The following is a 24,951-nucleotide window of genomic DNA, read 5'->3' as shown; positions in this document are numbered from 1 at the left end:
GCATGCCAGTTACCGTACGCAACATTTTGTGTAAATCGTTTCGCAGTGGCGGCACAAAATTGCGAGAAATTAAAAGTTGCAACAACACAAAATGCCTTTACATTGCAAAAATTGCATTAACCCCCTGATTGACGGATCTACGGTCATTGGATAGCCAACGGTGACGATCTTTGACGCAGAAGATTGCAGAGAGTGTGCTAGCCGGCTCGAATATGACCCACAAAATGGCCACATATTATAAATAAATAATCAACTTTCTGATGCTGTCGCCCTGATCCTAGCTGAGTACTGTCAGTTAGTAATCGACGTCGTATCTCAATGTAACACTTTCGATAAAAGCATATTGAACACTCAAACCCATCCAGTTGTTAACAGAAAGGCAAAAGACGTCAATAGCGAAAACTAGGGACTGTAATGAGCAACTAGAAATGCCGTCTTTGCAAGCTATTCGAGTTTGTATATACGGTAGATTTACGACTAGTACCTGATCTAAAGATTTGATTGACATTGAAAGCTAGTTTAAACGCCTTTATTTTTAAATGACTGTTTCCCAGTTTTGTAAGTTACACTGCACTGCAAAAGCAGTGATCGCGTTTACCGCGCCCAAAACTGGTCGTCAACTATCTTGGCCAGTTGCGTGTTCCTGTACGTTGTAATATGCTGCTGACAAGTTAAGGTCCGTAGAGTCAACAAGACACATTTTTTTATCTTTGCGTTTGTTAGACTTCAAGCAGTTTTTTTCCCTCAGCCGTCTAAAACGTGAGCAAAAATGTAAAATCTTGCAAATCAACACTATAGAAACAGTAAAAACTACAACTCGGGTAAAAACTGCAAGGGATTCTCGTGGTTTCGCCTGAGTGAAGAAAAAGACTTCTCCGCAGTCTACATTGAAGGTTGTGCTTTACGACGAACATGTTGGAATTGTATTTTGTTTCACCCACCGCGAAAAGAGCGTCTGCGAAACCGAGCTTCACGTTGGTGAACTCGTCTTCGAGGTCGCTCTTTTCGTCGAGGCGGCCATGTTGGTGGACAGCAACATATATCAAGACTGAATTTTTTTCAGACTTTCTTTTCGCAACTACTTAAGTTGCGTACTAACTATGTTTCATATATTTACATTTACTTATTCATCCTTCACGGGTATATTACGAACTCACAATATGCCCAGCTCCCAGTTGGCTTGATAGCTCAGTTGGTGGAGCACTGCACTGGCATCGCAGAGGTCATGGGTTCGAACCCCATTCAAGCCTGAAATTTTTTCCAGGCTTTCTTTACGCAACTGCTTAAGTTGCGTAGTAACTGCGAGGATCTTTCTTCTATTTGATCTTTCATCCGCAGTTCAAAAATATATGTTTCATATACTTTTTTTTTTTCATTTATTTAAGAATTCATACGGAAGCTCGTGATAGCTTATGAGAAAGCATGAGAGTGCTAAGAGAATGGGACGAAAGAATTCTCAATGAAAGACATCTGACGAGCTTGATAAAGAACTGTCTTTAATTGATCTCTTCAATAATAAAAAGTGAGTACTTTTATAGTAATCTTTCATAACAGAACAAAACGTGAACACTTATTCCTATACACATGCTATGTACAGAGAAACCTTTTTCAAGCGACTCGTAGTGGTTCGAGTTAACCTGTACTTAAAAAGAAATCTCAATATTGCAATACAAGTGTTAGCCTTGACTAGTGACAAAAACTGCTGTCGAGTGTCGGTAAACATGTTTCAAGTAGTCTATCTTCTACTCTCAATACAACAACTCTCTTGGAAACACCTCGTCTGTAGGTTAATTAAAACGTCTTACCAAATTCGTACACCCACAACCTCATTCCCAGGGTTTTTCTCCTCTTCACGTCCCAAGGAGTGAAGAGAAGAGAGCTGGGAGCGATGTTGGTACATTCGCCAGTTTTTCTTTTCCCGCTTGACCTCGTCTCCAAGCTGAGGCCTTTTCCTTTCTTTTTTACGGAACGGAATCTTATTCTCCGAATTTACGAGCTGTTGTTGGCGTTACGAAAATACTAGCCGGCCTTATTTCATATTCTTAACGACGTATTGCCCCTCCGAAAACAAAATGAATTAGTTTCCCAGTGTTACGAAATTTTGTGCTGACATTTTGCCGAAGAAAAAGTGCAGATTTTCATTACAACTAAATCCGAATTTCTGAGGTGCTTAAGGTTCTCAGATATCCACCGAAACAGTGAACCGATGGGTACCCCTCTGGAAAATAGTTGGAGAAATGGCCCCGAGGTTGTGGAAGGTACATTTTGTGAAGTGCTTACATAAGATGAGAGTGCAACCTGTTTCTAGCCGCCCCCCCACCTCACCCTTTCCTCTCAGTGCCCGTGAACAATAATCGTGTCTCTCTCCGAATTTGTTTCCCAAGGAAAGAGGGAACTGTACAAAGGGCAATACGAATGAAAATTGTCAGTACAAACCTGGACCACTTGTAAGCTGAAAGTAAGGATGTTGAAATTCGATTTGCGCGTAAAAAAAGTGATCGTCGGGGAGTCCTAGGTGTAACAATTAATTCACTCCATGTCCCAATAAAACAAAACAGAAGTAACTTTTAGGTTTCCTCTCGAATTTGTCGGTCGTCGGTTAAAAATTTAACCCTTTCTCAGTTGGTTTAGCCCACGCAGCCCTTGTTTAGGATTAACCTGTTTATGGCAATCCAGAATGTCCGCTTTAAACCTGGCGTGAATCCGACCCTCCTCTCGAACTTGTTTGTTTGGACACTAAGAACTCTGACTTTCCAGTGAAGTCAGTGACCTTCTCTCAAGGTAAATGACTTTAAAAGATTTCTTGTTGTCGCTCTCAGATAGTCTATCATCAGTCCTTTTATTCCCACCCAAAACCTCAAACGGGAGAGCTTTGCCGTTTGTTCTCAGAGTACAACAATGTCGTCTTCGCCATCTTCCGGTTGACTTGACACCCTCGGTCTTTTTACACTCTTTAATTCTTGCTGTTCGTCCATTTCCGGTTGCGTTTCTTCTGCTTTTCTCTTCCGGGATGTTGGAGGCTCATCCACGACCATGACTTCCTCGTTTTCGCCTGACAAATACAAGAACATAAATTTAATAGGCAACGACGACAGGAATCCACAAATCGAGCTGAGGAATGTTTTCTCTGAGAGAGGGCGACGCCGGGGGCAGGGAAGGAGCGCGGTTCGAGCCACGACCTCCTAGACTGGAAAAGAGAAGCTAACGATTTTGAGAAATTCTGACAGGAATCACTGTCGGAGATCTAGCGACAGATAATCAGGGATGGCTCCCCGTTTTAATTTCCTTAAGTTCCAAATGTCTGCCCTGGATCTCTGAGGAGGGGTGCATCAGACTGACAAGCGACAAACTGTCTGTCATAAACGGTTTCATCCTGACATCAAAGAAAGATACACGTAGGTGGCCCTGTTTCTGGAGCATGAAGCAACTAAGGGTATTGCTACTCCCTCCTGGATGGGATGCTACTTCATCGCAAGGTTACGCCAAGCAGTATGTGGCCGGTACCCATGTATACAGCTGGGTGAAGAGAGACAACATGGAGCTAAGTTTCTTGTCTAAGGAAGCAATACAGCAATGCAGAGACCAAGTCAGCCTCGATGACTCTCCGATCTCCCGAGCGAACGTCCGATTGAAAGTCCGACGCGCTAACAATTAAATCGTAACAAAACAGAATCTACGAATCGTTGCGGCCGAAGACAACAAACGTCTGCATCAAGCTATGTTCTACCATGCAGACTCACCGGTGTCTCCTTTCCCCTCTGGTTCTGTTGACGGGCCGGGTTTAGGACTCAGAGGTTTGGGTGCTGGTACATCTCCTTCCACTTCAAAGTCTACATCGCTTTCTAAATTCTCTCTACAATCAATCGGATGCAACACTTGGTTATAACAAAAAAAGAAATGCTCTACTGACGATTGTGAGAGTGAGATGAGCGGTCAGCTTATGAAGGTGCTTCTTTTCCATTCCTTATTGGTTTCATCTTATAACCAAGTTTATAAACCAAAGAAGACAAATTGTCTCAAGAGATAACAATCGGTTTGACTTATCGAAGCTCGAGAAAGTCTCGAGAACAAATGGGAGGAGAAAGGCGTGTGAACCACGCGAGCGCGCGAGAAAATCACGTGTCTCCGCGCCACTCTGTAGGTTTACTATCCCTAAGAAAACTAAAGGCTGCTCGTAGTCTAAGGACTATCGAGATAACCTTAAACCCATTAGCCGACCAACTCAAACAGTAGAGCACGAGACCCTGCTAACACAATGCCTTAACCATGCTTCGAGCAACTCAACCCAGGTGAATGTTGTTCGAAGCCCGATTAAGCTAATCCTGGGTTAACATGAACTTTGATTCAAGTTTAATTGCTAATCGATGAGGATTCGTGAAAAAGATTTTGCCTTCCAGTTTTGACTAAGACTTTCCTGTAACATAAGCTTCAAATTAGTCTTTTAAAAAACATTTTTCAATGGGTGAAATGAAACCTCGGGTAACTTTTAATCGGGGATTAGCGGTAATCGGCCTTCGAACAACCGGGCCCTGATGTCCTTACCACTAGAGCACTGCTCTTACAAAAAATATAGACTCACTTTTGTCGCCTTACCTGTGTTTAACATTAAGAACAAGCTGGTAGTTTTGAAGGAAATCATCAGCTTTCAATCTGGCGCTATTTCCAACATGGAATTCGCTGAGTGTTTTTGGTAAATTTTCTGCAAAGATAAAAATAAACAACAAATATTTGGTTCGATGCTTTACACTTACTGTAGATAAAACTTCACATCGACACAGTGAGATCTATGGGACCAGTTTAAAAATGAAATAAAGTAAATGAAATGTAGCACTGACCTTCCGTTTCTCCTTCTTCACTGGATATCAGGATACTGCCTGAGAACAAAACAAATTAAAAATTGTTTAACCAGATCCTGTGGTGTGAAAACAAAGGATTTTTAACAGGGAGAGCTTGAACCTAGGGTTTTCCATGTATAACAACCAATCAAACAATGAATCATCTTTATTTATTTAATCAATCAATCAATCAATCAATCAATCAATCAATCAATCGATCGATCGATCGATCGATCGATCGATCAATCAATCAAGTAATTGATCAAACGAGTCAAATGATCAAGAGGCTGAGCAACTGATTGGTCCATATTTGGCCCATCCACTCTACTCCAGAAAAATCTGAAACCACATTGTTTTTTTTTTTTTATCTTTCTCTGGCTTCGTTTAGTTTGGCCTTCTCACCATACCAAAACAGCATTTTCGACCACCAAAATCAGATCCTTTTAAAAACGCTCTCCAAAGTGAATAAGTTCCTATCACATTCATCCGGAATTTCACCTTTTGGTTCACATGGCATGCAGAAGAAACGATGGTAGATAAAGGCAAGCAAAACAGGGTGATTGGAAATTTTAAAGTAAGGAATATCACAGATTCCATTTTGAGCTTGAGAGCTTGATGTCTCAAAACAGGTAGCCAGATTCAGGAAAAAAGGAGATTAAAAAGGAAGACTGGCAGGACTAACCTTTGCCGTCCTCTATTTCCACATCAGGAGCCACCATCCCAAACCTTTCTTTTAGTATCTACAGAAATAGGCAACATTGACATCATATCAGTGATGAGCAACATTAAGAATACACCAAATGAACTCATTTTAGATGCAAATCAGAAATGAGGGCATTAGACAGCACAGATCACAGATATTGTATCGCATCAAGTAACCTGGGATCAATTTCATAAAACTTTTACACTTGTAGTTTACAAGTTTGGCCGCTGAGTTTAAATGTGCACGCAAAAAGAAACTCAAGGAAGAGTTTAGTCAAAGGGCTCTGTGAGTGGACTTGTGAATTGAACAGGTGAATGAAATGATATTTCGGATTATGCCAAAAGACATTTGCTTCTTTGATTTTCATATCTAGACGATAAGCAGCAGTTGTTTGCTGATGTGGCAAAGAAACATCACTGTGGCCGTCGTCCGCATCCTCACTTTTACATTTTTTTAAATCTTTGGACAGTGTTGCTACATGTAGGTTGGTGTTGTGGCAAGTCCTCGCACTTGTAATCTGCTTGTTCTTAAAGACATCTATAACAACGTTTATTGAACTCATTTTCTGCATGAAGATGTAATAACAAGGGGCCAGATAGTTGGTTACAAGTGTACACATTTTATTGAATTGGCCCCTGGCCCATAAAACAGGTTACTAGAACACTTTACCAGTCAGTTCAAAAATAGTGTACAGTACATTTATAGAACAGACTCTGGTCAAAGGAGTCCCTTTCTTGGAGGACGACTGCAAGTTCCCTTACATTTTTTCTTTTTTCACTTCAATGTTAGTGGAGGTTTAATTTAAAATTTATTTGTTTTGCTGCGGACAGCAAATGGGAACAAGAAAATCATGACACATCAGAGGAAAGAAGTAGGAAGCATTGAGACATATAACGAAAGGAGGCTCACCTTATCTTCTAAGGTTTTGACTGTAAGAGTTTTTGTGTTTAAGAAAACAGTCACCTGGAAAAAAATCTCAACATCAATTCCAAAAATTCCCAAAGATTACCCAAAGGCTAACTAAACACAGCCTAACATCACAGATGAATTCAACTGCTGACAGTTTTTGTGTGCATCACAGGCAAAAATTAATCAACATTTCTTATCATTTTCTGCATTTTCCGAAGATTACAGAAAAATTGCAAACAAATCTGAAAGATTTTCCAAAGCATGCTTCGATCTCATTTTATTCTATCAATTGAAGGGCTCGTGGGAACAACTTTTTGTCGTTTTAGCTCAGCTTCACTGGAGTTTTTGCATGTTTTATCTGCTGCTTCGTGGTTCATTTTGTGATGAAAACGAAATCTTGGCCATATTCATAGGTTTTTATTCCAAATGAAGCGCAAAGCAGCAGATAAAACATTGGAGCAATTTTTCCTGAAGGAATTCAAGGCCACACTAAAAGATTCTGGTGAATCTGAGCTAAAACAACTAAAGCGATCTGAAATGAACCATAGGCCGGTTATACCCCAAGCCCTTTGATTCTTTAAAGTTCCTTCATTTATCGGTAAGCTACAGAAAGACTTTCACATTTCCAAGACTTTGAAGCAATCGGAATCGGAACCTTTACGAGAACATCATCCCACATCTACCATCTTATTCTCAGTGAGGATAAGGCCTTTTATTGTTTTATTTGTTCGTTTGACTTTCATATTATTTTTCTTACCTCAGGTTTTGCAGCACATACATAACACTTGGGATTTGGTGGATCCAAGTAACAAGGAACCAATATCCTCTTCCTTGGGTTAGGCTGACGATTTAGATAGATCTGCAAGGACAATAGAAAATCTAACATTTTTGCTGCAGGCAAAAGATCAAAGATTTCCTTTTGAATTCCTCTTGATGTTATTAGTTTCTCTAAACGTAAGGGTAATAGACCATTTCCGAGTTGCTTTAAACCTCATTATGAAAGTGAGGCTAAGTGCAAAGTTTTTGTTATGAAAGTTAGTTTTCATTTATATGCAAACAAAACTAATTTTCATATGAAAAGTTTTGCACTTAGCCTCGCTTTCATAGTGAGGTTCGCAGCAACTCAGAAATGGCCTATCAGTTTTAGGATTAAATAAACGTGAGAATACGCTTACTTTGCTTTGTCATGAGTTTAATTTACATCAAACAACTAACCGTTTTACACCTGTCCAACTTTCCATTGAGAATGTTAAGAGCCTGCATCACAATCACCCCAGAAATTATAGCATTTGTTGTTGCAATGGCTGGAATAATATTTCCAGCCATGGCTAGGAAAAAGAAGAGAAAAATAATATGTTACTTATTACATCAACACCTGGCTCAGAAAATAGGACTGAGAGCAAACAGAAAGTATAAAATCAAGGATGTTATATGATTCACTAGGCACAAACAAAATTGACTTTATTGAACACACTATATGGTTGCAAGATCTTTGCTTAATTTTCACTGTGTATATGTTATGCACAGGTTGAATAAGCATTGATATTACAAGGAGAAATTTGATGCTGATCACTGTTAGGGCTTAAGGGTTAAATTATGATCAGTAACGCTAGTCTACACAAAATTAAAATCAAAACTATGAATTATAAGGAAATAAAATTGTATCAAAAAGTCTTATTATTAATAACAACTAAGAGCTCTTTCTTCATACACCCCTTAAACTGCACTTTCATATTCAGTGATGGCTAAAACATATTAAGGCAGAGGTGATTCTTCACAAACCTTTTACGTCAAAGCGACTCTTAATGGGGATACTAAATATGTGTGCTCTTATGTTTGCTGCGCTTGTTACAAAGTCCATTGATGCAGGTTCATCCTATACATTTAAACACACAAAAAAGTAAACGATTATTGGAATCAAAAAATTTGCTTTAAAGGGTAAAAGGGATCATAGCTCTTCCCACCTGAGCTGTCATAGGATGATTGCAACAACATGTAATTAAAGATGGTGGGCAAAGTGAGAAAAAAATAATGATATGAACAGTGTGGAGTGGGTTAAAGAAAATTGCTGATGAAAAATTACACAATTTAGCTGTACAACACTTGCTTTTTTTTTAGTAAACCTCTAGCTTTTTCGTCATACAAATTTGAACATTAATCTCAGCTTTATTTACTTTCTTCTTACGACTACTAAATCTAAATATGTAGCCAGCCTCCACTAATTTCAACCTTCCACCTCCTTGAATTTATGCCTAAACCACCAATCAATCCGAACTCTCAAAATTGCCATCCCCCCTGCCCTCCTTTGGGTTTTTGACTGTTTCCTGTTTGATCGGAATGGGGAATTTGAACCTGATTTTTCTTTTGGTCTAGGGGAATTCATGTGTGAGTATTTCCTGGTTCTTGGATGTTGAAGAGTTTTTCAAGAACATGATTTCACCTTTGTGAATGGATGGCTCATTCAAAACAGCTTCAAGATAGTTCCAAAGGTGTCATTAATACAACATTTGTAAAGCATGAATAGTAATTGATTGAAGCTGAACATTTGTCATTATGGAGAGGTCTTGGGGCACTTAAGGGTAGGGCATTTGAATGGCTTTTTGGGCCCGGGCGGCAGGAATTTGAATACTCTAATTTTCAAATGTTCCAATGCCTGGGGGGGGGAAGGTGGGGGAGGGGGTGTTGAAGTTTCAAAATAACCCAGGCAAACAAATTTTGAGGAGCAGCAAATTAAACTGACCTTATCCCAAACAAGGTCTTCTCCTCTTGCAAGTAACTGTTGCTTTAAAGTATCCACACTGAAATACCAAAAAGGTAATTGAGTTATGTGAGATTTAGAGTGACAAACATTGAAAAAAATAGTCCATAAAATTTTGACTATTTTGGTGTGTAAGTTTGGCCTGGTTCAAACGTCAAATTTTACATGTGCCAAAAAAAAACAAAAAGCTATTGACACATGCAAAGTTCAACCTTTCAACTAGGTTTTACATAGCTGGAAATTTCCAGTCAAAGGTATTGGATATATGTTATGAATTACTTGAGCCTATTGCCACCACTTGAAAAAGAAGTAATCGAACCACAGATGAGGAAATATTTTTATATTGTTGTAGAAACATCGTTTCCCAAAATATTTCCCATTTGTAAGCATAAGCCACAATATGTTTGTTGTGGAAGCCAGATTATTTTGATTCTGAAGGCTAAAAACTAATTATTCTGATTTAAAAAAAACAATTATTGCTTCCATTGGAGTTGCACATAGATCCAAACAATATTATGAGGGGCAATACTTCCAAAACAAATTTGTTTCCCAATTTGCACATTTAGCTTCTTTAATTCTTTCTTGGCTATCACTAAGGGAAAAGGATCTGCTCAATGCATGTTGTCAAGAAATCTGAAGTCAAACTAACCTTAGACTGAATATCCTGGCACACTCGTCCGCACTCCACACTCTTTGGTCTTGCAAGCCATCATCTGTTCCTTCTCTTTCACTGTTACATTCTGCAAAATTAATACTTATTAATGTCCTGTCTTAATTGAAGAGCTGAGCATATAACTGTCTTGTGTTGAATAATTTTTTGGCCAATTTTTTTGACTAACAGTGCCTGAAGTTTACATGTGACCTTCAATTTAATCAAAGAACTTGATCTCTGAGGTTTTCTTTGCTCCAAAGCATCTGTTGTTTCATTTCTTTGCCCTTTTTTTCATTTTATGGACAACATAAAACAACACTGACTCGATATTTTGGTGTCTTTTTGCACAAAAATAACTAAGCAAAAGCCAGCAAATTTGAAGGCCAAAATGCAAAAATGCAGGCAATTTTGATCACATTTAACTGCAATAAATATGTATATCTATGCACTTAAATAGTAAAAGAGAGAAACAATGTGGAGCAAATAGTCTTATCTAAGGTCACAACATGGTGCCAGGAACAGGATATTTGAAACAGCAATCTTCCTGCTTAAAATTTGACCTACACAGTACTTAGTTACCTCTCATAAAGTTCTATAACTACACTAAGCTTGTCTCGTTTATTGTCTTGCTCTTATTCTCCCCCTTGTATCTTTCTTATTGTTCTCTTTCTTAATGAATTGTTCTGTCTCTTGATGAAAAAAAAAACACATGCATTGCATTTCTCAGCGGTATCATTCTCACCTGTTTGAACGTTATCCCAGTCTAGAGGTACAGGTGGCTTTCTCTTTCTCCATAACTTGTCCATTGATAAAAGGTACTTAATATCTTCATGAAACAACTGAAGAAAAATCAGGGGCAAAGTCAGGCATAAGCAGGTAAAAATCAACAATATAAAATTGTTCAAACAATGCTTCAGAGTCGTCATGACACCATTTGCAAGTTCAAAATGATTAGTAAGAGTAAACTGTCAAAAATCGCTGAACTAATAATCATAATAAAAAATTATGCAATGTCACGCAAATAGTACATGAAATTATGCTAATTAGAGAATGGATTTCGAGCCCAACTATTTGCATGACATTGCATAATTATCTATTATGTTAATCTTCAGCAAACTGTCTTTGACAGCTTATTCTTATCATCCTTGAAAATGGTGTCATGACGACTCAGAAACACCGTTTGATTTTATCGTTGATTTTTGCTTGCTTATGTATTAATTTTCCAAACCATTGCTTATAAAGCCAGACATCTGCTCGAAACAACCTGCCACCACTGATAATAATTGGGAAGATTTGATTCGGGGGTTATGTTCTTGGTAACTAAAATAAAAGATGGAATATATCAGGTTATCTAGCTATATATCTCTTAATTATTTTCCACTACCTTTGAAATGATTCTAGTTCCCTTGAGGATAATAGAACTCAAATATTACTGCACTAGTAGTAAGTAAATTACAACTATGATACCTTATGCACAAAATAGTACTCACTTTGTTAAATAATTTAACAGGATCATATCCTATCTCTTCCGCCCATGCTCTTGTTGACACCCTCTCTATACCTCCAGCCACATCCTTCTCTTCATTCTGTACTGCTTTCTTCCCAGCTTCTCCTACAGCCTCTGGGTCTTCTGTGTCTGGAGACACCTCTTCATCAGCGTCAGCCTCGCCAAACAGTTGGCTGCAATATCATGACATAGACATTCATTTCTAACACAAATCAAAATGCAACATCATATTTGTAGATCACTTTTAAGTAACATAACGCAAACAGGAGCAGGAAAAGGAGTGTTTGATCCGATTTCTAAACACCAAGAAGGGGGGTTTAAAAACGAGGCACAGCCAAGATTTTAAATCAATTTCAAGGTGTTTGGAAATTGAATGAAATAGAATGAAACAGATGTATTATTACTTGCCCCCTGGATGATTAGTAAGTTCAGGGCTTGACACCAAGCCTAGCAGCTAGCGGCTAGTGTAATTAAAAAGTACAACATAATGTAATCTGATGACTTACTTAAAAAGATGTTTTGCCCACACAATACAGTGAATGGGTTCTGAAGGAGTATTCCTTATTGTGCATCCAGGAAATGTTTTCTGTGTTGGTTTGGGTTGACATTCATAACACTCAGTTACACCCTGCAGAAATAAAACAAATACTGAGATAAAGCTCTATGAGCTATGCTTAAATTGAATCAAATTGAATACTACATTTTTCATAATTTAAGATATTGAAATAATTATAATCAATTATACATAGGCTTGTGGCCAGAAGGCTTTGATGAGGTTTGTATGATACCAATAGTTTGACTTAGTGGGAGAAGCAGTAACACACATACATAAACATATACTTTATTTAGATTCAAATCATTTGGAGCTTGTTAGGCCCCAAGCATAAATTGCTAAATAAATGTAACAAGTTACAAATAAAATTAACCAAATAAAAGAAAAAGTAGCTTCTGCCAGTGTTTACATGATTATTGCAAAATAAGACCAATGATCACATGCTGAATACCTTTTTAATAACAGTAGCCTGTCCAAGATATCCAGCTGTCCCACTTTCTACAAGAGGCACATCAGCTGCTAGACACATTCTGTTCACATGGTTTCTTGCAGCTATTTCAGGTAAAGAAAAGATAACATTTTTTCAAGAACTGATCCTCAAATGTTCTCTCCCTTTCATTCCTTGACCAGTGTGATAGTTGTTAGCATGTGAAAAGGCAACAGATTATAACAGAAGATGACACCATCTCACCTCTATTGTCCAGAGCATTCATGACCACATTAAATTGTTTAAAGTAATCCACACCATACTCTGAGCTGAACAAAACAGAATAAATAATATTATTGTTCAAATGCATGTACATGTAAACAAGTCAAATGTATAATGTAATCTAAAATGTGTATGGCACTGACTTGTAAAACGTTAAAAACCGAACGTCATGATGGTAGCACGCGCATACTGTGAACCGTTAGATAAGCGTTTGCTTATGTGTCATTTTTTAAACCGACCAAGGCCGAAGATTTTTGGCCGAAATGTCTTGTTAAAGTTTTTATAAACGTTTGGTTTTTAACGTTTTACAAGTCAGTGTCATACACATTTTAGATTACATTATGTCCATTCCCGACTGCAATTTCAGTATATTTCATTTGATTAAGTCAAATGTATCTACACTAATATACAGAAGCAAGAACTCGAAAAGGAGCTAACAACAGTGAAAATAGAGTCATATATTGCTTAAAGTTGAACTCATGCTGAGCAAACTTCAAATTATTCTTCCTGGCCTCCATATACATGTGTATTTTTATTATTATTTTTTATTATTAATTGAAGGTCTGAGAGCATAACCGCCTTATGTCGAATTTTAGCGCAGCTTTCCATTTCGCATGGATTTGTACGAATTTTGGCTCTCCCTGCTTTGGAAAACATTTCGCGGTTTTACAATCAAGGACAATTTAACTCCTTGAGAAAACCAAACGCCAACAGAACAAAAACCACTTGCTTACTTCTCCCTCCCACCCCCTCCCCCTATGCAATGAGAAGCGAACACAGACAGCCAAAAAACCACTCACTAACTGTTTCTCCCTTCATAATTCTACCACAGTTACTTCTCCCTCCCCCCCTCCCCCTTATGCAATGTTGATGTGGGAAGTGATGCTTGCCAGGAAACTGTTCGTGACCCAAAAGACAACATTGAGTCAGGGGGAGGGGGAGGGGGATTTGGTAGTTTGCTTGTCTACAAGTGAACGCGCTTGGAAGGCAAATTTTTTTATAGGTTTTGTCCACGGCAGACTCGTTTTCCAAATTATCGGTAGGCTAAAAGTTTCCACTGTCCACGAGCCGTGTTTAGCCGCACCAGTTGTTGTTTCTATACGTAACGTTTGAGATGATATCATGGTTTGCTTTTGCGGGTTGTAACAAGCCCAAAATAGATCAAGGCAGTCGGGATAAACAACTTGCGTATCGTACTGGCTAGCTGGTTTCGCTTTTGTTTGGTGAAGTTTGTAAACGCACGACATCTATGGATCTTTTGAAAAGTTATGAAATTGACGAATGCAGTTCACAGGAACTGGTGGAAATGTTGTTCAAAGAATCCCTCCTTGGTAGTGATGACTGTGCCGTGGCGAATTTTTCAATTCGATTATCAAATCCCGCGGGAGCATCAGAGACAAATCCCGCCATGTGCAAGGTGTTTTGCAAGCCTTAGTTGTGGTTTGCCAGGCTTGAAATTCGGTATGTAACGATTAACTTGACAATTTCAAGGCAATGATTCAATAAAAGTACGATTGACATAGATTTTCAACGGTTAACACCGACTGCTCTTAAAAATAATAGATAGTCTTTACCTTTTAATAGAACTGCCGTTAATCGTTGTTAATCGTTGTTAATCGTTGAAATGGCTACATGTCTTCCTGTTAATCGTGTAGAATGCTAGTATTTTGCGTTATCAAGAGTGATATGTCGACAAACGGGACAAAGCTGGATTTTACGCCAGGAAATGGACACATTTTCTCTTGGAGAATGTAACTGTTTACATCTCGGACATTCCTGTCACATACGTAGTAGTTTGTAACAGAATCAAATAAAAGCGTGACAGCATTCTTTTCGTTGCTCCCGCGGAAAACACCGCTTTCGTGTGCCGTGTTTCAAAGACAACGAGTGTATATTGAATACAAGTATTTAATCCTCAGTGCATTGTCCTTTTGGTCATCCAGTGTCTATAATGTTACCGATATATCTTTACAAGATGGTAAAATTTCTCAATGGCATTAATACGAAACACAAAGCGGCGTGAAAAAAATACTGGACAATGGTTTTCAATCGAATTGCAGTTCACATGCAACAGTTTAGACAAATCCGAGCTACATCGAAAAACGGGCTGAAATTCGACATAACGCGGTTATGCTCCCAGCCCTTCAATTAAGAGCATTCACACATAGTCATACCTACTTTCAACCGAGCACCCCACCCAAAGATGATCACACTGTTAATAAACAAAAGAAGTTCCTTACCTCATCACATTGTCATGACGAGCAATGATTTTGGCATCAGGATTGAATCGTAGAGCACTTTCGCGAGAAACCTATCCATGTAGGTGGTAACACTCCAATTAGGCTACAATATTTATTGGTATGCAATAGTTAACCTTGTCTAAAATACCCTGGCTCAGCAAAAACAAAATATAAAGACAAATTAAACAAATTACCTGAGCTTTGGACTTTCCAACATGCCTCTTTTGAAATAAGAACTGGCGATTTAAGTTGCTGACGTCTATGGTATCCAGGTCAATCTGGAATTTGCACAGGAAAAAAATTAGATTACCAGATTGAGAAAAATCACAAAAAAAGATAAGAATGAATGGCATTCTGGCTGTACATCTCAATGTTAATGAAAGTTCACTACCAAGGTGTTAAATCAATCATTCTGAGAATCTAAAGTCCCACATATATGGAAACTAGCGGATGTTCCACCTGTTCCCAAGGGTGCGTCTATTGAAGACTTTAACAAAGACCTGAGACCCACATCCTTAACATCTACATTGTCTAAAGTCGCAGAGGGGTATATCATCAACCAAGCTCTTAAACCCTTGATGCTCGAGTGTATGGATCCTAACCAGTTTGGTTTTATTCCTGATTCAAGCACTACATTTGCACTCATCTCCATGCTACATCACTGGTCTGAAGCCACTGACGGAACTGGCACACATGTTAGAGTAGCACTCCTGGACTACAAGAAAGCTTTTGATCTTGTAGACCAAAATTTATTGATCGCCAAGCTCTATAGCCTGGGAGTAAAACCCACTGTTGTCAACTGGGTGGCGGACTTTTTACGAAGCAGATATCAACGTGTAAAGCTGAATCTGATTGCTTTTCGGATTTCAAACCAGTCCCGGCTGGAATTCCACAGGGAACCCGGATAAAGGCTCATGGCCTCTTTTTGGCTATGATCAACAACCTCACATCAAGCAATGCCCTCTCTTCTATGTGGAAATTCGCTGACGATACCACGGTCTCGGAAATTGTCCCCAAGTTTGGTGCTTCAGTGCTCCAAGATACAGCGTATGATGTTCTTTGATGGTCTAACGACAACAGATTCAAACTGAACTCACTTAAGTAAGTGTAAGGAACTCAGAATAGACTTTCGAAGGAAAAATAACTCAGACACTGTTTCCCTTGAGGCCAATGGTAATGCTTTTGAAATTGTGAAATCAGCTAAGATATTAGATATTACTGTAAGGAGTGACCTTAAATGGATCGATCATGTAAATAATATTACTATGAAGGGGTCCCGACGAATTTACTTGCTTATGCAACTTAAGCGAGCTGGCATAGACCGTAAGTCGCTAATTCTTTTTTATTGTGCATGCATACGTTCCGTTCTGGAATATGCATGTCAGGCCTTCCATACTAATTTGCCAGCCTATCTGTCCGACCAAACAGAGAGAGTTCAGAAAAGAGTCTTAAGGATGCTATTCCCAGAGGTTTCGTATAGCAAGGCCCTGGAAGAGACGGGTTTTGAAACACTCTTCCATAGACGTGAGGAATTATGTAGCAGTCGGTTTAAACAAATAGTAGAGAGTGACCAGCATAAACTAGCTAGCCCGCTGCCTGCGCACAATGACAGTGGGAGATAAAATTTCAGGACTAGGCGCATGTTTTCAATCCCGAATGTGAAAACAAAGAGGTTTGGAGACACTTTTATGATGCACTTTGCAAGTAAACAGCAATTGTAGTTAGTGTAGTAAGGATTTTTATATTTTGAAATTTTAAACATGACGTATGTAATGCAAGTAATTCAGCTTATAGCTGCTAGTTGTGGTTTTTTTAATAAACGATTTATCTATCTATCTATCTATCTGTCTATCCATTGAAGGTTTTGCAAAGGCTTGTTCCAAAGGCTTTTCTACGGCTATCGCGAAGGTGGGTGAAACGGGTGGTTTTTCGTACAGTTATGGTTAGTATACACTGGCATTCATTCATTCATTGGTTCATTAATCTCCACACAAGGAAGTTCCCTTCACCAACTCTCTCAAAATGTCAATCAGCTGGTTTCTTAGTACTGAATTATCCATGGAACTCCCATAACATACAGGACTTCAGCCCTTATTGTAATTCCAGGCATAGTATTTACTGAATATAAAACATTTCAAGAACACAAACAGGTTTATCAATATAAATCTTCAACATCAAACCCCCATCCCGCCCCCCATCCCACCCCTCCTCCTCCCCTGTCATATCACAGGCATTTGACATGTACTATGCAAGGGGAACTTCATCTTTACCTGGGAGAGGTAGGGAATTTGAAGTGGATTTTTCTTTTGGTCTTGTTGAATATACTGTAATACACAAGCCACAGTTTTTTTCCTGGTTTATGGGAGTTGTGTTTTTTTAAGGGAATTTTTTCACCTTTGTCAGCAAATGGCTCACTCAAAAGGGGTTTCAAAGAGTTTTTGAAGGTTTCATCTGTCTGAAAAACATGAACAGTGATGACTGAAGCTGACAATACATTGATCTGCCCAAAACTCAAGTTTTACGTTTCTCTAGGACGCTGCCTTCTAAAACAAAGATATTTTGGCAGAGTTCATGAATATTCAGGAAAGCTGATCTTAGCAAGGGTTGTTGGAATTTAGAAAGAAAATTAGTGGTAACCACGCATTTTTTGGAGATAATTAAGAATCATTTTGGAGAAAAATGCCATATATTGCTATGTATTTTACAGCTTTCTCGAATTATTGTGGCTCATATATCTCTGAAAAATGCGTAGTTACCCTCAATTTTCCCTTTGGATTCCAGTAGCCCTTGCTGAAAACTGTTTTTTCCACATAGTTATAAAATGCACAAAAATACCTCGGTATTAAGAGGCACCGTCCTTAAATACGAGCAGTTTACTTTTGATTGTTGATAAAAAATGTTTTGGTCTCTTAGACTTGGTGTAATGATCGATTGCCCTATCACGCCTTTTATATACTTACTTCAAAAATAACTTTTCACCAAAAATGAAAGCTATAGAAAAAAGAACCATATTTTATAAATACCACACATGTTATTGAGCACGTTTTGTCCTCGCGCCGGGATGTTAGTAATCCAAACCTATTTCAAATATAAAATGCATTTACGTACCACTTCTATATCTTTAAAACCAGTTAAAACCAAATTTTTCAGTAGTTCGCATCCAATGCCGCCTGCACCAACAACCAGAACCTTTGAATTCTCCACACATTGGGATAAATCAGTTCCTAAAACATTACGATAAATGCCTGATGTTCCCGCCATCTTGAAAATTTTACCGGCGCATTTACTGAACAGCGGTCGTCTTAAGAAAGAGCAAATGCTTACTAAGGGGGTAATAGATCGACAACGAAATTGGAAATACCTTTTTTGTCTTCCTGTCCTCCTGCTTTCTTTAAACCCATATAAAATTTTATGCTGAAACAATTTTTTAAACCTAGACTTTTTATTACCAAATAACTTCTTTTGAATTTGTCTTTTGTGAGGAGAGATACGTTTCTATCACCTCTCCAGACCATCCCACAAATAAATTTTGCACAAAGCCAAACCTGTTCTCATTGGTTACTTCATGTTTTGGCGCTCGATTCGTCTTTCCGCATCCGTTTTGTTCAACAACAAAGTCAAACGAAATGGCTGATGATTCCCGCCGACAAGATTTGTGTAAATTGTTCAACAAATTTAAGAAAGAAGAGTTGCTTCGTGGACTTACTGAACGCGGAGTTTTGAAGGAGGATTGTCTGGACACACAAGGAACGAAGAAAGCTTTCGTTAGTCGAATTTTGAAGAGCTGTTTTCATGGCGAAGTGACGACAGAACAAGTGGCGCTGATGGACTTACTATGTAAGTTTGATTTCTTTTGCTGTAATTTTGGCCAGGCTGAAGAATAGCGTTGATTATGCCAGGGACTTGATTATAAAGGGGTTCATTATATTGGGGTCCCAAGTGCTGTATTCAGTTGCTATCTGCAACCTTAGCATCGATCACTTTACGTAGGATCTAGCGCTAGCAAGATGGCTTTTTGGAACAGTCCACTTTATAATAAATTGATGCCAATTTTATTCACAGTTAAGACAGTGTGAATAAATAAATTGTTGCATTTTCAGATCACCAGACCCACCCAAACTGCAAAAAATGGACCGTCTATAACCTTGCAGGCTTTGGTAAGTTGAACAATCTAACTCATTGTACAAGTGGGCAGAAGAATGCTTTTAATAGTTTTGCCTGACTATTACCTGATTGCATGGTAGTATAAACGTAAAGTGAACACTAATCTTGTGTCATATTCACAGATCCTGAAAAAGAGTTAAATACATCAGACCCTTGGACATTTAAATCCCAGTTAGAATCCTCCTTGGGCCTTTACTTTAAAGTGGTAAGTGTCTGAATATGTTCAAGTGGTTATGTTGCCTGCCATCATCCAATTTGTTCAATCTGGCAATGGCTGGTCAATGGCTAGCTAAACAAATACAATATACATTGAACTAAATATACTGTGGACTAGATTAACAAATTACACAAGCAGCTAATAAGGACAGAAAGATAATAAAATAACATTAATTAAGTACAATACTAGCTTTGAAATGATTGACAGATGACACATCTATCACGGAGGAAGGAAGACCATTCCAGACCGGGATTGTTCTGAAGATGACAGGGGCATAAATTTATAATCGTGCGACCTCCTAGTCCCCTGAAAACCTAGGTTAAATTCGGCTGGGAAAGAGATGTTCATTGTCAAATCATTGATGGTGACTAAGATGAGCCAATCACTGTTGTGCAAAAATAATGTTTCAGCTAGTTCAAGTTAATTTTATTAACAGATTTCCCTGAATAAAGTTTCCTCTTTGAACTATTGTTAACAGCCATGAAAATGAAAACAGTGATTGTTGTTGTTAAATTCTACAGTTTCATTCACTCATCAAAGGTCCTTTAAGTTATAATGATTTTGTTTAGGATATCTTTGTGCACCTGTGGGAAAACAGTCTGTGGACACGACTTCACATTTGTGAGGGATCATCCAGCAGTTTGCTTGGCAACACTGTATTCCTAATCTACTATCCTAATGCAGAATACATCTTCATGTCTTCCATCAAGGTAGCTCACAGACAGTACATCTTACAGGTGAAGGATTTTTTCATGCCATGAAAAGTTAATAAGATTATAGACAGAGTTGTTCTCATAGTTCCCTGATAGTCTGAGAGCATTTGTAATCCTGTGGGAATTTTGTGAAAAAAGTAAACCACCTCTCTTGTTATGTTGAGTGACTCTAAGGAACATGGGAAATGCTGTCGGCAACTTTGTAACTTGCACCAGTGGCCGCTTATTGGTATTAATGTCCTAGCATGGAAAAAAAGGATGAGTCTTTTAAAAATAGCCTGTTCCAGGCTCCTAGAGAGACGCGCGAAGGAGAGGGCGAGGGGACGCCCCTCCTATTTGTTCCCTTGTCCTCTCCTTTCGCACGTCTCTCTAGGAGCCTGGAACCTTAAAACCTTAAAACATCTTTAATGGCATTGAACTGTTATCATTATAGCCTCAGACAGAATTTCTTTGTATCTGCTTTACAGACATTTTCTGTTTGGCTTGCTGATGAGAGGACAAATTGTATGCCAAGTAAAAAGAACACCTGCTGGGGAGCCTTGCTGTTTCTTATAAAACTTTTGCCAAATGCTCACACCAAGACATTATTTTTTGGGCATTAACTCTGCAGTGTCTGTTAAAGTGTGAACCATGAATTTCCCGCTGAGCATTAGCCCTAGTAAGGGAATGGGAGATTACACAAGGCAAAGAAAAAAATGTTTGACATCAGCGGGAATAATCAAACCCATGACCTGTGAATTCGTTCATTGCTCTGGTGACTGAGCTAAGAGGAGGTCGTGGATTCCATTCCCGCCGAGGTCAGAGATTGTTTTCTTTGCCTAATGACTGCAATTTCCCATTTCCTTGTTAGGGCTAAAACTCAGAGCAAAATCCTTGGGTTCACTTTAGCACTTAAACATCCACTGCAGAGTTAATTCTCTGATCCATCATCAATTTTGTGTCCTAGCGGCACAACATTTATTATTTTTTGAGCACCAAGTTCACTCTGAAGAAAACTGTTACATTCATTTGGTAGTTTAAGACACTTGTAAGTGATAAATGCACCTCAGATAATTAGATAATTAGATAATATCAGACAATTACAAACAGAAACTCTTTGAGAATGAGTTTTTGTACACAGTGCCAGTTTTTTGTTATTATTATTATTGTTGTTGTTGGTTTTTTTTTTGAAATATTGTGCTTGAAAATAGCTCTGTTGTGCTTCGAGATACTCTTTTTCTTAATGATAATCACATTTGAATTGAAATAGGTTTTTTACTATTCTTTTTTCTACTTTTAACTTGTGGATATCGATTTTCCTTGGAATATTTTAATAAAGAGATCATTATTGTGAAAAAAATATTATTACCAGTATTATAATTAAATTAATATTTCTAATGGCACTAGATTATTACTGGGCTTATCTAATTATCCTATGGTGTTGTCAAATACTGACACCCACCGACCTTCCTTGCTGTTTCTAATCGATGGCACAGTGGTGAGAGCACTCCCCTCCCACCAATGTGGCCCAGGTTCGATATCCAGAGTTGATTTCATATGTGGGTTGAGTTTGTTGTTGGTTCTCGTCCCTGTTCCAAGGGCTTTTCTCTGGGTATTATGGTTTTCCTCCCTCCACAAAAACCAACATTTCCAAATTCCAATTTGACCTGGACACAGTGGACAAAGTGGTTCTGCCACTAACTTGTTTATTTATTTATTTATTTATTTATTTATTTATTGAATGTTTAATAATATGCATCTTCACCACATTCTTCCTTGCAGACACTGTCAACTCTACTGCACTGCCAAGCTCTAGAAGAAGTCAAGTTGTCAGGAAGGGATATGTTTTCACTTAAGGAGCTTGTTCTTAATAAAAGAAGTCAGGTGAGAGAGCACCACATTCTTGCTAATTTTGCCATTAGTACTTATAATTAATTTAGCAAAACTGATGGAGCTCTATTTGATAAGACTTTACAAAGTATTTTTAATTACTAATTTCAAACAAAGTGTTAAGGGTATCAATGAAAGTATCAATTGAAAATTTTTCCAAACAGAGGGCATCCACTGTTTTTTATTATATTCATTTTTTTTTTTACATCGCAAAAACCACAAAAATTTCAAAGTTCCAAAAATAGGGACACTAAGTTTTTTCATAAAGGCTTACTGCTGGTGGTGTCTTCTTGGTGCTGTAATACCACAGTTAATCTAATGCAGTCTTCATCTTTACTTTTCCTGGTATAATAGACTTTGTCACACTACAAGACCAAAAACAAATGAACGATTTTGGACAGAAACTCATTTGATTTTTGATCCTTTTAGTACCTGACAAATGGACAGACAAAAACAGATGAATTTTTGCATCCAAAATCACATCCGTCCCATTTTCACATGGACAGAGATGGTTTGTTTGTCCTAAAAGTTGCATGCTTGTTGTCCATGTTTTGGTGTGAAAATGGCCAGTGTGTTGCAATTGCATCACAAGATACATGACGCTTTACATTAGTGTCGTAGTTACTGTGTTCATGTACCATACAGCGGCCAAAACAATAACATTAATAACAATATTATTTATTGAATAATAATTTATTAATTGCCTAGGGAGCTTTTAGCAAGTACAAGCTGAACCAGATTGATGGGAACCCCCTCAGCAGAAAGAGAAAGAGAGAAAAAGGTTAGAAGACGTGTATATTAGAGATGCTTTCTTGTCAGCAACATTATCCTGTATGCACTTATTCATTCAGTTGTCTCAAGCTGATGCAAGGTTAGAGCCAAAGTTGATCAGCTTTTCTTTAATTCTAAATCAGATGGGAAAATGGAAATGGACAGACATGAAATAACAAGTGAGAATAAAGAAGAGGAACTGAAGAGATGTCAGTTCACAGAGAGTGCATTTGGCCCCAATCCACAGCCTGTTCTGGAAAGAGTTGAATTTAAGGTAAGGTTTACTCAACAATCTGTTTTAGACATCCATGCATAATGTCATCCCAGAGATAACCTCCCATTGCACATAAAAGGGCATGGACCATGAACTGTGTTTCAATGTTTCCTTGTGACATTCAGTTCCCAAAGTAACAACACTCCTCAACCCCTGCCTCCCCCCCCCCCCCCCCCACCCAATCCTCTCCACCAAAAGTAGGAACACTCCCTAAGCAATGAACAATCATAAGACAGGCAAAGAAATGTCTGATCTCTTTATAAATTTTAATGGTAAATATAAAATTAATAAATACACATAAAACCAGTTACTAATAATAAAATATCCTTAAAAGTAAAATTTGTGCATGCGTTTTCACTTTTATATCTGTCCCAGGATCGACCATTTGCCACCAAGAATAGAAATTATTTATGTTACAAGTCTTTTTAAAAATACCCAAAGTGACCCCCCCCCCCCAAAAAAAAAAAAAAAAAAAGTGGCAAAAATTGTTTAAAAATAGACAAGAAAAGAAGTTGTTATAAACATTACATAGATGTAAACCATAGCCTGGGCTTCTAAGGTATTAAACCTCAATACATACAGTAAGAAAAAATAGAAAATAAAATACGTGTACATACAGATCAAAGTAACTGCTACACATAAAACGGAAGCAGTTTCAAATTAGCACAAACAGTGGCTTTAATTCTTCAGACAAAAAACTCAAGTTTGATTTTAGCTGCCAGCATTTTTGAAAAAGTCTCCAAAATCCAAGAGTAAAGATGGTCACAACTTTCTGAACTTTACAGTATCAAAAAGGTCAACACTCCTTTTTACCCATTTTACTTGCTAAAGATGCAAACAAGGTTACGCAGTGGAAATCAGCACTTTCCTCAGCTAAACAGACCAATCTCCTGCAGTGTTAAGTTTGAGGGACCAAGTGTGATAGAAGGAATCAAGAATCTTGGAGCACAAAGTTTTGTTGACGTCCCATTGCCATCGTATCTTGCTAATCTGCATTCCCTGTCCAAGAACATTTTTTTCCTGACGGAAAAGAAAACTTCTGAGTAGCAGACAGGAGCACTCAGCTACACTGAAATAAGTGCTTTATCAATGGATGGTGCCTTCTAATGTAGAGGAGTTTTCGCACAGTCTATGACTGTGTGAGAATAGAAAATCTTAGCAAGGGCTGTTGGAATCCAAAATTAAAACTGGGAGTAACCATGCATTTTTCTGCGATAATTAAGCAACAATAATTCTAAAAAGCTTTTAAATGCATAACAATTTTGGAGTTTTACTCCAAATTAAAGGTCATCTCTGAAAAATGCATGGTTAACCACAATTTTCTTTTTGCACTTCAACAACCCTTGTTAAGATCTGCTTTTCCTGCATAGTCATTAATCGCACAAAAATACCTTTGAATTTGAAGGCACCATTCTTTAGAAGTCAGATTTTCTTGGAACCTACCTGTTATGCACAGTAGCAAAAGGAGGCACTATTCTTAATATTTTATCATTTTGATCTCGGTCAAATCATCACTGACTGATGGTTAAAACAATATTATTTAAGGACGGTGCCTACTGTTGTTACTGCGCATACGTTCTGCGTTCCTCAAGACACTCGGGTTTCCTATGGGTGGTACCTTCTAATACAGGGATATATTTTCGCAGCTTAAAACTAAGCAGAGAAAGCAGAACTTAGCAAGTCCTCTTGGAACATGTATCCCAAACGAAAATTTGGGGTAACCATGCATTTTTCAGAGATAATAAAGCTTCAATTTGAGAAAATATGCCATACATTGCTTTGTATTTTATTGCTTTTTAGAATAATTGTTGCTTAATTATCTCGCAAAAAGGCATTGTTACCCCCAATTTTCTTTTTGGATTTCAGTAGCCCTTGTTGAGATCTGCTTTCCCCACATAGTCATAAATCACACAAAAATACTTCTTTATTAGTAGGCAACGTCCTTAACAGTCGCATTCCACACACAGGTGAAAATTTTGGTTGATTTTTAATTTTTTCATTTTGTACAATATTTTGATTAGCTTCCCTTAATTGAGGGGCGGATTTACTATAGCGTAGAGTCTAAAAGTGAAAGTCC

General features: G+C 38.0%; 2 protein-coding genes across 2 annotated transcripts; one reads left to right on the top strand and one right to left on the bottom strand.

The window, feature by feature from the left end:
- Positions 1-1,479: 1,479 nt before the first annotated feature.
- Positions 1,480-18,135, bottom strand: LOC146480386 (SUMO-activating enzyme subunit 2-like). The gene is made up of 19 exons (XM_085109540.1): positions 17,975-18,135; positions 15,061-15,144; positions 14,867-14,937; positions 12,609-12,673; positions 12,369-12,469; positions 11,871-11,992; positions 11,348-11,537; positions 10,600-10,696; positions 9,855-9,945; positions 9,188-9,245; positions 8,230-8,323; positions 7,663-7,775; positions 7,205-7,306; positions 6,448-6,501; positions 5,518-5,575; positions 4,836-4,874; positions 4,594-4,699; positions 3,741-3,853; positions 1,480-3,052 (listed from the first exon to the last, which is right to left on the bottom strand). Exons 1-19 carry the CDS (start codon positions 18,125-18,127, stop codon positions 2,886-2,888), a joined length of 1,878 nt encoding a protein of 625 aa, XP_084965666.1. The 5' UTR covers positions 18,128-18,135; the 3' UTR covers positions 1,480-2,885.
- Positions 18,136-18,459: 324 nt separating this feature from the next.
- LOC146480385 (centromere protein N-like) lies at positions 18,460-24,877 on the top strand. The gene is made up of 8 exons (XM_085109539.1): positions 18,460-18,703; positions 18,967-19,023; positions 19,153-19,235; positions 19,817-19,984; positions 21,722-21,823; positions 22,538-22,610; positions 22,744-22,874; positions 23,706-24,877. Exons 1-8 carry the CDS (start codon positions 18,493-18,495, stop codon positions 23,919-23,921), a joined length of 1,041 nt encoding a protein of 346 aa, XP_084965665.1. The 5' UTR covers positions 18,460-18,492; the 3' UTR covers positions 23,922-24,877.
- The last annotated feature ends 74 nt before the right edge of the window (positions 24,878-24,951 follow it).

The sequence above is a fragment of the Pavona decussata genome, unplaced genomic scaffold (assembly GCF_977016875.1).
Source record: "Pavona decussata unplaced genomic scaffold, jaPavDecu1.1 SCAFFOLD_53, whole genome shotgun sequence".
In the NCBI taxonomy this organism is placed as follows: Eukaryota; Metazoa; Cnidaria; class Anthozoa; order Scleractinia; family Agariciidae; genus Pavona; species Pavona decussata.
The sequence above is the reverse complement of the archived record's forward strand: the minus strand, read 5'-3'. Positions and strand labels throughout refer to the sequence as shown.

Excerpts from the sequence above, each read along its gene's own strand:
- LOC146480385 (XM_085109539.1), top strand. The coding sequence starts at position 18,493 with ATGGCTGATGATTCCCGCCGACAAGATTTGTGTAAATTGTTCAACAAA. Across the intron at positions 18,704-18,966 it reads GGCGCTGATGGACTTACTAT|ATCACCAGACCCACCCAAAC; the intron begins GTAAGTTTGATT and ends TTGCATTTTCAG. Across the intron at positions 19,236-19,816 it reads TGGGCCTTTACTTTAAAGTG|GATATCTTTGTGCACCTGTG; the intron begins GTAAGTGTCTGA and ends GATTTTGTTTAG.
- LOC146480386 (XM_085109540.1), bottom strand. The coding sequence starts at position 18,127 with ATGGCGGGAACATCAGGCATTTATCGTAATGTTTTAGGAACTGATTTA. Across the intron at positions 15,145-17,974 it reads GTTTTAAAGATATAGAAGTG|ATTGACCTGGATACCATAGA; the intron begins GTACGTAAATGC and ends TGCAAATTCCAG. Across the intron at positions 12,674-14,866 it reads CGTCATGACAATGTGATGAG|CTCAGAGTATGGTGTGGATT; the intron begins GTAAGGAACTTC and ends TGTTTTGTTCAG.